Source organism: Hoplias malabaricus, chromosome 8, assembly GCF_029633855.1.
Source record: "Hoplias malabaricus isolate fHopMal1 chromosome 8, fHopMal1.hap1, whole genome shotgun sequence".
Lineage (NCBI taxonomy): Eukaryota > Metazoa > Chordata > Actinopteri > Characiformes > Erythrinidae > Hoplias > Hoplias malabaricus.
Genome location: NC_089807.1, coordinates 14,351,082 through 14,366,283, shown reverse-complemented (window position 1 = coordinate 14,366,283; position 15,202 = coordinate 14,351,082). Strand labels below are relative to the sequence as shown.

The following is a 15,202-nucleotide window of genomic DNA, read 5'->3' as shown; positions in this document are numbered from 1 at the left end:
TGACAGTATTTCTTCTGAAATATTAATAAGCCCATGTCGCTATATTTATCACAATAGCATGACAGTTTTTCATGCAATGCCATCTAAGGGCTTGAAGGTCATGCACGTTAACACAATGGTGTCCTGCCTAGTCCTAAATGGACAGAGTCTTCCTGAACTATTTCTTAATATTATGTATAGTCAATAGTTAAAGAATTAAATTCTTTGCAGTCTTTTCTTGAGAATTTTTTTTAACTGTAAGACCCTCTTTTTCAAAGTTTGGCACAAAGAGTTGAGTCACAGCCATTTTGCTTGCAAAGATTTTAATGGATGCTTTGTACACCTTTTGTACTTTCCTGCTTATAGTTAAACAAATGGTATGACTTTAATATTTAAAAAAAACTTTTTACTTCACATTATTTCACCTGTTCCAACATTTGTGAGTGTACAAATCAAAATTGTTTACATTTACAAAGTAAAATCAAGTTGGTCAGCTAAACAGTTTTGTATTTCTGTCAGTTAAATAAATGTTCACGGGAATTAACAAATCAAATTCATGTTTTAACACATTTTGCAAAACTTCCCAACTTTCCTGGAAACAGAGTTTATGAATGGAACCTTACATTTGGGCCAACTGTGAGGAAATCATATTTTGCACTGAGCCTAAACGTCTGCACCTTTGGCCTTAGTGTGATGTTTATCAACTGGTTTGTCTTGAACTTGCTGACATTCTTCTTCATTTAACATGTGTTTTGTATGATTGCTCTGTGGTTGTTCTTACATTTGTCAAGAAATGATAGGCTATTATTACAAGCAGTATCCACACTAAGCCCATAAAATGAAGTAATGAAAAAATGTAACAAAAAAGCCCACTGTATTTCAATTACAAACAATATGCATTGTGCTAATTCCACACTGCTGTTATTTGTACCACCTAATTGAAAACATGTGGACTTTATTTTACTGGAAACAGAAGCATTAATGAATTCCAGATGAGTCCATGGGGTTCCAGCAGAATGTGTCTCAATACATGTGAGCTTGAGACAAAACTATGTTAACACAAAGTGAAGGTCTATCTCCTGAAATACAATTCCACCTTCTAGAATAAAGCATTTTATTTTGACCTTTTTAAAAATCCTTCATCTCCAAATTTAAAAAACAAGCAACCCCCCACCACCACCATTACTACTGAAAGAATAACAAAACCAAGGTGAGAACATTAGTGAAAATTGCCTATTTTTGGTTTCGCCAGAGCTTTTGCTTTAAAGACTTCCTCATTTTTCAAGCATTGCTTTCTAGGCCTTTCCATGCTGTCACAAAGGTCCTAGGGAGAGGTTGTATTTATTTTGCAATAAAAGCTGAGTGGAAACATACTGCTCCATATGCTGTGGCTTTTGCGGCCAAAGACTGTTTACATTTTGCCCCAAAAACTCACTAGTGACACTGTGGCTGAAGCTAGAACCGTAACTGTGGACAAATCGGTGCAGTGACAACACATGTATGCCACACTGCTGAGCATCCTTCTTAGACTAAGCAGCTTGCTTTAATCTGTTTCAAGGAGGAATCCTTTATTCAGCAGATGTTCAAGTTTAAGACGAATAAATTAAATCCTTGACCTCAAAGAAATACATGAATATATGAGGATCTGGTCACTTTTTATTTAACGAAATGACTATAGTGTTGGTGTCTTTTCTTTTAATGTTTCTGAAACAGCTCTAAATATAATTCACATAGATTTTTTATATTCACATTTTATATTATATTCACAGAGACATTTGGAAACACACAGTTTGTTTGTATAATAGCAACACATTTCTACACATTAAGATTAATAATAAAAAAAAAAACAAATCATAGCCACACAATTACAGATTAAATATCAGCTTAGATGTGTTAATTTACTGCAGCAGCATGTAAATGCCTTCTTTTCAATTGTAGAGTCACATCTTTTTAAAACAAAGATTTGAGCTGGACAGGTAACCAGTGTGCATAATAAAATTGTGCCAAAAATATTAATCAAAACATAAAATGATGAATAAAAGATAAAAATAACAGTTTTGCTATCTAATTCATCAGACCCCGTATCATGATGAGTAGTAAATCTGTTCTGGACTACTGGCAGTCTATGTACTGATCTAAATTATTTCTTCAAAAGCCTTTAGGGCTCAGGACTGGAATAATGTTTGCTAAATACTGGCTAAAGAAGGCTTTGGTTGGTATTCTCATATATACACACCCATGTTTCTCTGGTTTTACTGTTTCTGCTGTGTTTTTCGGCAGCTTGCAGCCAAAGTAGTTTGCTTCAGTTAGGGAGAAGATGGCAAAAGCTGCCCACCAGGACAAATTAAAAGGCACTTTAGTCAAGGTTTTCAGCTCAGAAGATCTGTCTTAAAGCCGGTTCTTAAGAATGATAAAACAGCATTTGAAATGAAAAACTTCATCTTGTGTTAGCCAGACTTGCCATATCTTAAAAGGCTCTCATAAATAATTGTAATTGTTTGTTTTATTTTATTATTCATATATGATTCTGTGCTTCTGTGGTTCTTGTGCAATTATTCCTTGTTAATGTGCAGTGCCTTGTTTACTTAAATATTAACAGTAACAACAGCAACAACTACAACCATATATAAACATTTTAGGTTTTGCTTACATATTCAAACACAAATTTCCACAGATACACTGGCATAATGTACTGGATTTCCTAATGCTTAAAACTGTGCGAAATGCTTGAATTATTACAAGCATTAAAAAACAAGTTTGAAATAAATGACTTATGCTTATATTATTTCACTTTTATGAGGGACTACATATTCAAGGCAAAATGAGTAAGAGCCCCTAAAGGCTATGAAATCAGTGCTCTAAGTCATAAATGGAACATTAACGTATAAATCCGATCATAGAAAGACATAACACAGTTGATGAAAATGTCTAGTGTATTTCCTGTGTCATATGTAATACTACAGAAGTGCAACAAAGTGATCGGCACAGCACTGAAACCCAGACACAGTCTGCACGATTAACATCAGATAACTCACGTGGCAGTATTTCAGCACCACTCAAGCAGTCGAGTACCGCCACCGCACTGAGGAACCTGTGGAATAACTTAAGGGGGAAAGAAGCCAGGGCTCATTCACGAGGGGGTTTCTGATTGCAACTGGTTACCATGAAGAAGCAAGATGCTCTGCAGTACTTCCAGCCACACTTTATAACAGAAGAGGTACTGTTCCTGGAATCAGACAGAAACAGCAGTTCCACACAATTAATTAATGACACTTTGCTAGTGCAATTCTCATATCAGTGTCCATAAGTCATATTTTAATGTACAAATGTACTTCCTCCCTTGTCTGCAAACTATAAGACATTCCATTTAGACACATAATTAAGAGATGTTTAAAATATAGCAGTTATCAGGGATTGGTTCAAGTCCAATGGGTTCCCTTACTCCAGAATGACCTCCAAGCTCTCTAATTAGGCAGAGCATGTAGGAGTAATAACTCACAGAGTGATTTTATACATTTCACTTTACAGCAGCTTGTTTGACAAGAGAGAATGTTCTCTTCATGCACATATCAGCTTACTGACCTTGGTCTGAATCATCCCATACCGTTGCAGCCGCATCTCCCTCACAATCTCACTCACATTAATCTGAAAGAGCAGAAGCAGGTGTGTGTGTGTTATGAAAAACAGAGAAGCAGGATTTATTCTAGGGTCATGCATCAATTGCAATAGTTTTTTCAGAAAATAATTTATTCTTAGAAAGTATTTCATGTGTTTTAAACAGTACAGACTCTGTATTTACAGTGAAAAAAGAGAGCCCTTAATGAACATCTAATTCCCATACTAATGTTTTCCTCTTCATAATGTTGTTTTGTTTAACAAACATGAATACTTGTGCAATATAGGGAAATACACCATGGTCATACAGATGTTATTTGGTATTTGGCGCCATCATTATAACAATCAACATGACTGCATAGTTTGAAGTTTATATGAAGGTTATTATAGAAACCAACTAATGAAGTGGTAGAAAGCATGTCAAAAGCAATTTTCACACATCTTTGTCCTTACTAATATGGTAAATAAGGGCTATCCAAGTCCTAGTGACTGGTTATTTATTTAAAATCTCTCTTCAAAAGTACTTAGAGTACTTAGTAGAACCAATAAACATTATCATGATAATGATTATTGTGATGGGTATGTATGTATGTTTCCTCACCATAGATGTACACTCTTAAAAATAAAGATGCTAAAAAAGGTTCTTTGTGATGTCATAGAAGAACCATGTCTGTTTTCATAAAGAACCATTGTTTAAATGGGTAAAATATAAAATGATCAAGCGATGGGTATTTAAACCTTTAGATTTTCTTTAAACTCACCCATCCCTTAAACACACATGGTTCTTCATGGAACCAACAATGTTTTTTTATGGCATCACTCAAAGAACCCTTTGTAGCACCTTTATTTTTAAGCATGGTGTAATAAATTGACTGAATTTACTGAAATATTTTGCAATTTATTTCTGTCAGTGGTCATGCATACTCACAGGGAGATCCTTCTCAATAAGGCTTAGGATGACATCAATGCAGATGAGGACTCCAGCTCGGCCAATGCCAGCACTGCAATGGACAGTGATGGGGCCTTCAGAGTGGACTGCCCGCATGAAGCGGATAAAGCGCACCAGCTGCTTGGACGACTGCGGGGTTCCGTGATCAGGCCATGTGGTGAACTTCAGATGCTTTAAAATGTGAGTAGCTCCAGTCTAAAATGTAGCATAGGATACATAAATGTAAATGTTAACCACAGTTTTTATGGTAAACTACTAAGTATAAAGTACTGTGTTGAAATGCAGTTATTAGTATAATATAATGCTTTCCTGTGGAAGTCAGCATTCGGCTACAAGAATAAATAGATTAGTTTAAAAATACTGGACACGTGAAGGTGATACTGGACAAATAATTATAACAAGACCGGGTGGGTTGACGCTTCTATGTTTTGAGAATGCAAAAAAGTAAATATCCAAAAGACTGTGATAAAACAGTTTTCACAGCTTAATTTAATAACATTAATATTTAAAACAATTACATTGGTTTATCTTATTTTTATAACAATAAATATTCCAAATAAATGTCACATGTTAAGTGGCATCATGGAATTTAGGCTGCTTAATGAGCCATGAATGAGGAGAGGAAGTAAGCATGTGTTATGTTCATATGTGTAGAAAATGGAGATGTTAATGTCATGTGCTCCCTTTCTTCATTTTTAGGGTTCAAGCATGCAGTGCATAGAACCCTATTTCTTTTTAGGATTAATTTTTTTTGTTTTTTCTGTTAGCCAATTAATAATAGACATTAGACATTTAGAACTAAGGGGATGATTTCAAGTTTGAATAATTCTGCTCTAAGACATATTCTTATTCAGTTTACTGCATTTGTTACCACATTCCTTTAAGGGCTACATTTCTCTGTAATGCTAATGAATGCTAATATGAATACATTTTATAGATGTTCATAATAGTTAGCATCAGTAGAGAAATGCATGAAAAGTGCTGGATATTGGCATTTGCAAAAAAATATATTATCATTTAATCCTGAGTGTGAGACTGAACAAACCACACAGTGTCACCACTTATGATAATGCATCACACAGGCCCTGAAGACTGGAACTCTCATAATGCTTTCTCACCTCTTTCTCCACCATTTTAATGACTTTGATGTGAAAGTAGTCCTGCATCTGGTAGTTGTCTAGGATCAGCTGATATCGGCTAGTTTCCATAGGAACATCTAGCTTCTCAGGCCAGTACTTGTGGCATTTTACTCTGCCACGCTCCACTTCCTGTGTAATCATGGCAATGACGTCAGACTTGTTCTCCCATACCATCTGCCAAAAGCAGTCCTGAGTGCTGGGCAGCGGGCCCTGTGATGAAATGTAGAAAAACTCCTCCGTGCCCACTTTCATCCGAATGTAGCTAGCATTAATGTAATCCTGCTTCTCTCCCACAGGAACACGTGTCTCATCATCTGTGTGTGGAGGCATGAGAGACAAAAAACGCATAACACATTTCAGATTTGTTTAAATGCCGATATTTCAGGCTTCATATTAAACCACAGTGTGTACAAAATATACTGTAATACACTGAAAAAACCTCTGAATGTGAGCTCAAAGCCTTTTTTGTGCAGTAAGCCAAGATAAATATTCTTAATATAATACAGGTGTAATTATAGATTGTTAAAGTTATGTGACAAATTCATATTTCAATGCATTCAGAATAGTACAAGACAAAAGAAGATTAAAAAGGTTCAGCTTTTCTCTCGGCAGACTATTTTCTATCCTCTATTCACGTCATATGCTTTCCTCATACTCATCAATATATGGTGCCAAAAACAGAGAAAGAAATATGTGTAATGTTTGCATTTTAATCTGAAAGCCAAAGTCAAAGTTTGATATGTGGCCAGTGCAGTTCATCAACAAAAGTTTTTTGCTGGCTTTAAAAGCGAGCAAACTTAGTTCTACTGTCTATAAATACAGAATGTGAGGGAAGAAAAGAACAGATTGTCCCTTGGTGCAATAAATAAAACCAAATAAATAAAACAAGATGGCTGTTGGGTCAGTCAAACAGGAAAAATGGGCTATGGGTGAACACAGGAGAGGTGTGATACGAGTTTTTGGAGAGGAATGTTCCTCTAGACTATTCCCATGGTAGCCATGTTGGTTAATCCAGCCATGTTTGCTGGGAATGCAGAGGGTTTGTTGAGGTGTCTCTGGTGTTGAGGGGGAGGTTAGTAGTGAAGTTCTCACTATATACCTCTGTTTAGACTCCTGAGTGTTCTGGGCCTACATGTAACACTCTACAAGGGGCCTGCCTGTAAAAACATGTTCAACAGCCATGGGGGAGGAAAGGAGTGGGGTTCAAGAAAACGAGTGAAAGAGAAAAACAAAGAAAGGGGTACGCAAAGGGAAGTTGAGAATAGGTAAATGCGTGCGGAGCCGTCCTCACAATGGGTGGCATCAGGCTTCCTGTGGAAGGCCGATGCCCTTGAACTGCTTCCAGCAAAAACAGCAGTTAAGTCCCAGGGGCCTCGCACTTTGCAATGCTGGGCCCTTTATTCAGGGAACAGAAGCCCAGTGAGTAGGCATGATAATAAACAAACACTCCAGGCCAGGCCAGGGCCAGTCTGCCTCCCGCTGCCACATGAAACACTGCATTGTGCCTGGCTGCCCGCCTTTCAGCACACACACACACACACACACACACACACACACACACACACACACACACACACACCCCTGCTCTTCAGGGGCTCTGCAAAGCTCTCTTTACACACAGCACCAGCCCTGAGGTTCAGAAATCACACATGACCAGAAGTCAGGAATATAATTATCATAACAATGAAAGAGGAGCTGACAGACATCCCCTGGTAGAGATTTCATTTTTTTTTTTTTTTTGATAAAGTATTATGGAACATCACAAACTACCATTCAATAATTTCATATCCAATTAAAAAACATAAAGCACAATTTCAATCGTACTTCAGACAATCTTTCTGAATAATAAATAGATAAGGTAAGGAAAGTGAAAGCCAAATGAAAATGAGTGAAAGAACAAGAGCTTCCTAAACTGGAATGAAAAACAGCCTCCACTTTTGTGTTTCTGTCAACCTTCCACAGTAAGAACCTAAGTCCATGCTGCTCTGGGTCTGAGAGAATATGTTACAACCAACAAGCCATCCATCCATCCATCCATTATCTGTAACCGCTTATCCAATTTAGGGTCGCGGGGGGTCCAGAGCCTACCTGGAATCATCGGGCGCAAGGCGGGAATACACCCTGGAGGGGACGCCAGTCCTTCACAGGGCAACACAGACACACACACATTCACACCTACGGACACTTTGGAGTCGCCAATCCACCTGCAACGTGTGTTTTTGGACTGTGGGAGAACCAACAAGCCATTACTGGGAAAAGGAAATGAAACATGAAATAAAAATGTTGCAAATAAGAAAATGAAGCTGAAGAAAAAAAAAAGACTTGTGCCTCCAGACCCCCAACCTCAATTTGCTGAATGTGTTTGAGATCTTTTGGATCATGCAAAGCAAAAAATGCAAGCAACATTGAAGATTGTATTTCAGAGGCATGGAAAAAAATGAAGAAATTGTAGATTTCTTTAAAAAACTGAAAGCAAGAATTCTGGAAAAAAATGGAAACTATAACAGGGGCAAGAGTTGACCATTATAAAGCCAAAAATACATGTATATTATTTGTAGGTGTTTCTGTGTAATTTTAGTTTTTGAAGAAATCTTTTCTAAACTAAAACAAAAACGTGTCACAGAAAATCATTGAAAGCTGCGGTAGTGCAAATCACACTACTAAAAGTAGTGTGAAAAGGTACAGAAAGTATAGAACAATATTATGGGAGGACCACTGTTATGGGGGTTCTTTATTATGGGGGTTCCTCATCTCATAACTAACATGATAGTGAATGTTTCAGTGAGAAAATGTCACTGTTTAGGTGTAGAGGCCAGGAAACCACATTAAAGCAGTAGAGTACAAAAACACTCATATGCACATGCACGCACGCACGCACACACAGGTGAGACACCTGGCAGCAAACCAGCTTGGATTGGCTGCATATCATTTAACTAGGGTGTCACATACAGCTCGGGTTTATACTGTTAACTGGCAAAAATACACAAGAACAGTTTTCTCCTTCCTCCCACTGTGAGCACTAAAAGCCTTATGGTTTCTCACTGGTGACAATATGTAAACAACATACAGAATGTGGTTTACACCTTTCTTGTATTAGTACAAAGGGTAAAGAATGTCACAATGATAAAAGCCTCGATAAGAGAAGTAAGAAATAAGTATGTTTTGAATGTAATGGAATGTCTTTATCTGTGGCATCCTCTAGTTCAGCTTATGTGCTTTGGAAGATGGCTTACAAGGCAGGATATCTCTGTATCTGTTCTTTTCCCGGTTCTCTGGTGATTTCCCTACCAAGCAGTTGTCAGAGGGCTTCAAATGTTCCAATGCCTGCAGCAAAAACAGAGATGCATTTTCCTGAATTTAGAAAAGCTCCTGTAAATGTGAACTGGTAAAAAAAATGTACAATTGAAAGATTTATAGACACAGAGTACTGGGAAAAGCCATAATGTGTTTGATGCACATCAACCAAATAGATCCGTGGTTGCTGAACACGCACACCAATGTCATACCGTAAATTCTTTCACTAACTCCTGCTGATCAAGCTGATTCTGCAGCATCTGAATCAGAGCTTGGAGGCTGGCCCCTGAGTACTGGCTGTTCTTAGGTGGACTTATCAGTGCAAGGTCAGCCAGTTCTTCCTCTGACACAATAGGCCGATCTATAACCAAAGACAAGAGTAGGTCTTACACAGAACAGAGTTAGACTCTACACGTTTAACAGTTACAGTATACCATCACCTTTAATCTTTAAGTTTTAAATACCAGGATGATATCGGTTCTATATAAAATATATTATACTCTAACAAGGTCAGAAAGAATAAATTACAAGATACTCTTACAAATGTCTGAGTCAAAACACATCTATTAAGTATCTGTAAGAGTGTAGTCATCTTCAGAAAATCAAATACCTGACATCCATACAGGTGGAATTGTTTAATATTGTCTTAAATTCAGTTCTATGTCTTTTACCTGTGTGAGGTAGTGTTTCTAGAGGGGAAGGCAGAGAGGCATCATGTTCATCCTCATCGTCTTCATCACTGCTCCAGCCATCCGAGTTGCTTTGCTCCATGTTCATAGTAGTATTTTCTAGACACTGCATCTGGAGGTCTGTCCTGAAGGGGGTACGGGGCAGGAATGAGCAGAGACCTTGACCACATTGCTATGTTCCGGGGAAGCTGTTATCATGCAAGGCTGATTTTCCTGCGATTTTTCCACCTAAAATGTAAAAAAGCTGCTAATTGCAACTGTGGTGTACTAGAAAATGTGCTGGTCAAGGCCACGTTTGGTTGGGGCATATTTCATTTATAACTCTTTGGTGCCCCCTTGTGTTGTATGCCATTTAAGAACAACACAGAGAAGAGACAAACTGTTAAGCGCCCATCACTTTTGCTTGCTGGGCCACACATTTCAGCATAAGTTTCTCAGTGTCATAATGTGCAACCCATGTAACCCAGTGTAACCCATTTGGAAATATATTTTATAGCTTACAAGTCAAATTCAATGGACAGCAAACTTATTATTATAATATGAACCTATATACAAATACTGTCAATAGTTTATTTTCAATGTATCCTCGTTATTAACTCATGAATAAAAGCAAAAACACATTAATTGAGATGAAACTTACCTGCCCTGAAGCATGTCTTTGACACCCAGAGATGGACAACACCTCTGACAGGTAGGTGTAGCGTTGCGACTATCCTGCTGTTTGGAGAAGAGAAAGAGTTATTGCCTCTTCTGCTATAGGAAATGTGAGACGGCATGCTAATAGTTTTATAGGACCACAGCAAGTGAGAAATATGTAGCATATACAAACATTAATGAATACATAAACAAAATGTAGTTCTCTGTACATATGTTGCATCTGTCCATTCTAATATGTGTTACAAAACTGGAAAGGGGGAATGTTTTTCTACTGAGCAGAGTGTAAAAGCGGGGCTGTTTCGCTGTACCTGCTCAGATTCCATCCTTATCCTGTGACACTCAGATGAGTGGAAAGTCAAATGATCCTCCTGCACTTGTGGGTCTGAGGTTACTCCTGTCACAAAAAACATAACACCACACATTTAACCCTAATCAAATATGCTCAATGAGCTGTGGATTTAGTTCCAGAAAGTGTAAACAAACAATATTTACTGCACAAACAGATTTATTTTTAAATTTAATTTTATTGGACTTGAAAAAATTAATGACTGACTTGTAGCGTTGGATGTGCTGTGTTCCTGAGAGGCCTCAATTGGGGAGCCAGAATCAAAGCACGTAGTGATAGGCAGGATGTCTCTACACACTGTCAGTTGAACAGTCCCCTCTGCTTTACGTAGAATATCCACCACTTTACTGTGGCACAGTCCTGATACAATCACTCCATTCACCTGCACACAGTCAGGGATTAGTGTACATATCTTGGAAGGTTTAAGTTTTATTGGTGTACTATATAGGTCTTTGGTACCCAATTTGTTTAACAGAAAAAGTCAATCGATGTAAAAAAAAATTGGTGTTCGATAATCATCGTCACACCATCAGCCTATACATAATGCATGTTTCAGAACCCAGTCACTGTTGTATTTAGTGCTATCATAAGCTATTAGAACATTCTTGAGATTTTTGGAAGAACTGTTCATAATTGAAAGTTCATAACCTAAAAACCCCAAATTATTGGTCTAATCCTTAATGACATGAAATGTGACATGAAAGAGTCACTCATAAGTAACTATAAAGTATAAGGCAATTACAATATTAATTAATTCATTCATTCATTATCTGCAACCGTTTATCCAGTTCAGGGTCGCGGTGGGTCCAGAGCCTACCTGGAATCATTGGACGCAAGGCGGGAATACACCCTGGAGGGGGCGCCAGTCCTTCACAGGGCAACACACACACTCACAGACACTTTTGAGTCGCCAATCCACCTACCAACGTGTGTTTTTGGACTGTGGGAGGAAACGGGAGCACCCGGAGGAAACCCATGCGGACACAGGGAGAACACATCAAACTCCTCACAGACAGTCACCCGGAGCAGGAATCGAACCCTGGAGCTGCGTGACTGCAACACTACCTACTGCGCCATCGTGCCGCCCTCAATTACAATATGTAGTAAATAATTACAGCATGGTGTTTTTGTTCACATTGACTAGCCACATGACATTACATAGTATATTTAACTACTGAACACACCATTTCCACCATTAGACTGATAAGTGTTTCCATTTAAGAATCATTCTGGGTTTTTTGTTGTTGTTGTTGTTGTTTGTTTAATTGTTGTGAAAAGCGCTATATAAATAAAATTTTATTGATTGATTGATTGAGTGATTAAGATGTCCTTCATATCATTCAACTCACCATTAGGTAAACTGTTATTTTACAAGCAGATATGGACAAACAATTTGGACAAACATCATGCTGAAAATGCTGCATGAAAAAACATCTTTTCACCTAAAGGTGAATGGCAGTGTTCAAAAAATATATGGGACCACTGGACATAAACTATCAGCATATAAAAAGAAGTAAAATATCAGTGTCAAGTCATTGCTTAGTACCTCCAAGACAATATCTCCTACACGTAGCCGCCCATCCTGTTCAGCCACACTCCCACAGCAGATGTCCCTGACTCGCAGAGCACTGCCATTAGTTCCACCCTCCAAAGAAAAGCCCAGCCCACCTCTCTCTGGTTTAGTAAATTCCACCTGAACAACACAGTTCTGAATGATACAGAAAAATGAAGAAACACAGAGAGAAAAATGTGAACAAATATCAAAAACAGATCTGTCGGCGTATAGGGAGCTCTGACATTTTTTAACCATAGAAGTCCCCTTGAGACGCAGTTACGGAAAAACCCACATTCTTGGCCCCTGAGGATAAGTACAGGAAAATACTGATACATGAATCAAGGGCAGACACTTAAGGGTGAATGGAAAGAGGATTATAGGACTGGACTCAGGTTTCAGTGTCATCTTTAGATACAGAGCATACAGACCTCCTGCTCTGAGGTTGCTGACAGCCTTGGCCTGAATCTCACTGCATTTTCACCCAGAGATGTTACTGCAAAAAAAGTGAAAGAAAGAGTGGGGGGAGAGAAAGGAGAGAGAGATAGAGAGAAAGAAAGAGAGAGAGAATAATTAGTAGGTTTTTAATAATAATTTATTTAAATGAACGATTAAATAATGACTCCAGATTGATCAGTCAGCATAAAAGCAGGTCTTGCTGATTTATTTGCAAATATGCAATGCATACTGTATAAAAGTAAAATAAAAAACAATTCCACACATACTCACAAATGTGAACTGAGCTATATACAATAATAAAATGTAAAACATCAAACAAATATCAAGTTAATCAAATTTACTATACACAATAAAACAATAGGCAATAGGACACACTCACAGAAACCTCTCTGTTCTTTGACCATCTGAAGAAGTGATATCCTGAATGGCACAATGTTCTGAAAGGTGCACAGCACTGGCCTTTTCAGGCACTGTTGGACCCCCTGGATAGTAGTTACCCAGCAACCTGTGCGCCTACTTGATTAGCTGGGACGTGTCCATCAGGCACAAAAAAAAAATGCAGTGTGATGGTCCAGAGGAGGTCGAAACCCTTGCAAATAATTAATCCTGCACCGCATGCCCTTTGAGATGGACAAGCTGTGTCTGTCAGCATTGAGCTAATGCCACTGCACTCTGGCAATAGAGACACAGGAAACCTTACCATCGTCAGAAAAAGCCTCCACTTCTGATGAGGTAGAGTCCTCAAAGCGAGGAAGGAATTTCTTCTCTTTCTTCCATTCAAACAGTCCTTGAGGTGCAACAGAAGGAGCCAATAAATATAGAAATGAAAGTAACCAAATTAATTAGATTCATGAGGAACTACATGATAAGCTGAGGGTTTTCTGGGTTAATATAAAAAAGCCAGGACATGAAAATAGCCTTAACTGAACAATGACAGAATACACAGAATCTTTGGAAAAGCTGAATGAAAAGACTGCCAAAAACGCAAATAAATGTGTTTACCATTGTTTGTATGCAATATTAGGGCACATCTCACTGCCTTTTTATCAAAAAGGGGTCACTCTTTCAGGATAAATTGGCAATAAGAATGTTTTGGGAAAGTCAGTGTTAATGTATGCAAAATCAAAATTTATGCCAAATCAAATATGTAAAACTCTACACCTTACATACCAAATGAACAGAATCAAACATTAGCTCTGAGCAGACAGAAGTGCCCCTCTCTAATCTGAGCTGACACTGCACTCAAAATGTCGCTGTGGTCACTGAAGCATTCAGTGAAGTCTGGGCCGCCGTGGCAGCCACCGGAGCAGCTCACTGTCTCACTTCTGTCACTTCACACTAGAGTGAGATGTGTCGGCCATGACTCTGCCTGCTGCAGCCCCACATGCCCGCAGCGAGAGAGAACACATACACACACTCTTTCAGCAGCATCCCAGCCCAGGGGAAGGTTAAATATTGTATACTGCAAAAATCTGACTCATTAAAGTATGTAATACCCTTTTACTGTGGACAGAGGAAATGTTAATTAAACAATGGTTCACAATTAAATTTAAAAGTGCACACATGCTTTAAAAATTGTTAAATACTTACCATTCCACTTGCCTTTGGGTGTCACAGGTTGATCATCTCTGTAGCAAACAAATAAATACATTTAAAAAATTAGACAATATACAGTCATAATGAAATTGCTTTTATTTATTAGGAATCTTCTTTAAAATATTAATGCTTCCGATTATGAATAGTTTCACTTCTGGTTTAAAAACTTGCTGCATTACTCTTGGCCACCAGTGTTCTAATAATAAATTGAAAATTGCAGACATAAATATGCACATAAATATGTCTTTCTGTCATCACTTAAAACATCCTCACCTCATAGCTTTTAGTTTGACTTTACGTGAAGCATTCTCACAGGCCTTCACAGCATCCTCCAGAGTCATTCCCAGAGTGCACATGCCACTGATGTAGACAATTCTGTCATTGGGCTGAATACTGCCCTCCTCGCTGGCAGGAGAGTTTGGCACCACTTCTTGAACATAAATGCCCTGCCACTTGCTTCCAATGCCCCCTGTCAACTTGATACCTTTAATGCAAAGACAGTTGCATGACATTGTATTTACAAGAAGTCAAAGATCTCTCCACAGTGCTGCAGGGCATTTTTAAGTTGCATTCAATGACAGTTGCATGACATTACATGTACAAGTTGTCAAAGATTGCATACATTTTCCATCTGATATTCACATTAATATGCATTAAAACATATTTATTAATATTCATATATCAGTGGTTCACCCAGCTGTCCAGTGGGGGTCTTGTAAATGATGATGTCTTGAAGGCTGTCTGGTTGTGGAGGGGGCAGCAAGTTTTGCACAGCTCTACCCAGCACCATGTGGATTTTTTTAGAGGAGTACCTTAGAATGCTCATGGCCACTTCATCTGTAACATTGGTTACATTATGACCATTCACCTAGAAAAGGAGAGACTGAGTGAGACCTACTTGTTGTTTGGTATCAGCATACTGAAATC

The 15,202-nt window shown here is 38.2% G+C and overlaps 1 protein-coding gene across 2 annotated transcripts in view; it reads right to left on the bottom strand.

Annotated features, from left to right (window-relative positions):
* Positions 1-342: 342 nt before the first annotated feature.
* Positions 343-15,202, bottom strand: part of ptpn20 (protein tyrosine phosphatase non-receptor type 20) — a 33,123-nt gene continuing 18,263 nt past the window's right edge. The window contains exons 31-46 of one of the 2 annotated variants that reach the window (XM_066678534.1): positions 14,969-15,143; positions 14,549-14,759; positions 14,270-14,307; positions 13,380-13,466; positions 12,652-12,716; positions 12,215-12,376; positions 10,876-11,050; positions 10,631-10,716; positions 10,306-10,379; positions 9,648-9,790; positions 9,189-9,337; positions 8,916-9,006; positions 5,662-5,996; positions 4,523-4,738; positions 3,562-3,624; positions 343-3,205 (exon numbers count right to left, since the gene is read on the bottom strand). In XM_066678534.1, coding sequence (XP_066534631.1) covers positions 3,110-3,205; positions 3,562-3,624; positions 4,523-4,738; positions 5,662-5,996; positions 8,916-9,006; positions 9,189-9,337; positions 9,648-9,790; positions 10,306-10,379; positions 10,631-10,716; positions 10,876-11,050; positions 12,215-12,376; positions 12,652-12,716; positions 13,380-13,466; positions 14,270-14,307; positions 14,549-14,759; positions 14,969-15,143 — 2,166 coding nt within the window. In that variant the 3' untranslated portion in view covers positions 343-3,109. Of the gene's footprint in view, positions 3,206-3,561; positions 3,625-4,522; positions 4,739-5,661; positions 5,997-8,915; positions 9,007-9,188; positions 9,338-9,647; positions 9,791-10,305; positions 10,383-10,630; positions 10,717-10,875; positions 11,094-12,214; positions 12,377-12,651; positions 12,717-13,379; positions 13,467-14,269; positions 14,308-14,548; positions 14,760-14,968; positions 15,144-15,202 lie in introns of those variants that run through there. The other variant, XM_066678535.1, reaches the window with a different exon arrangement.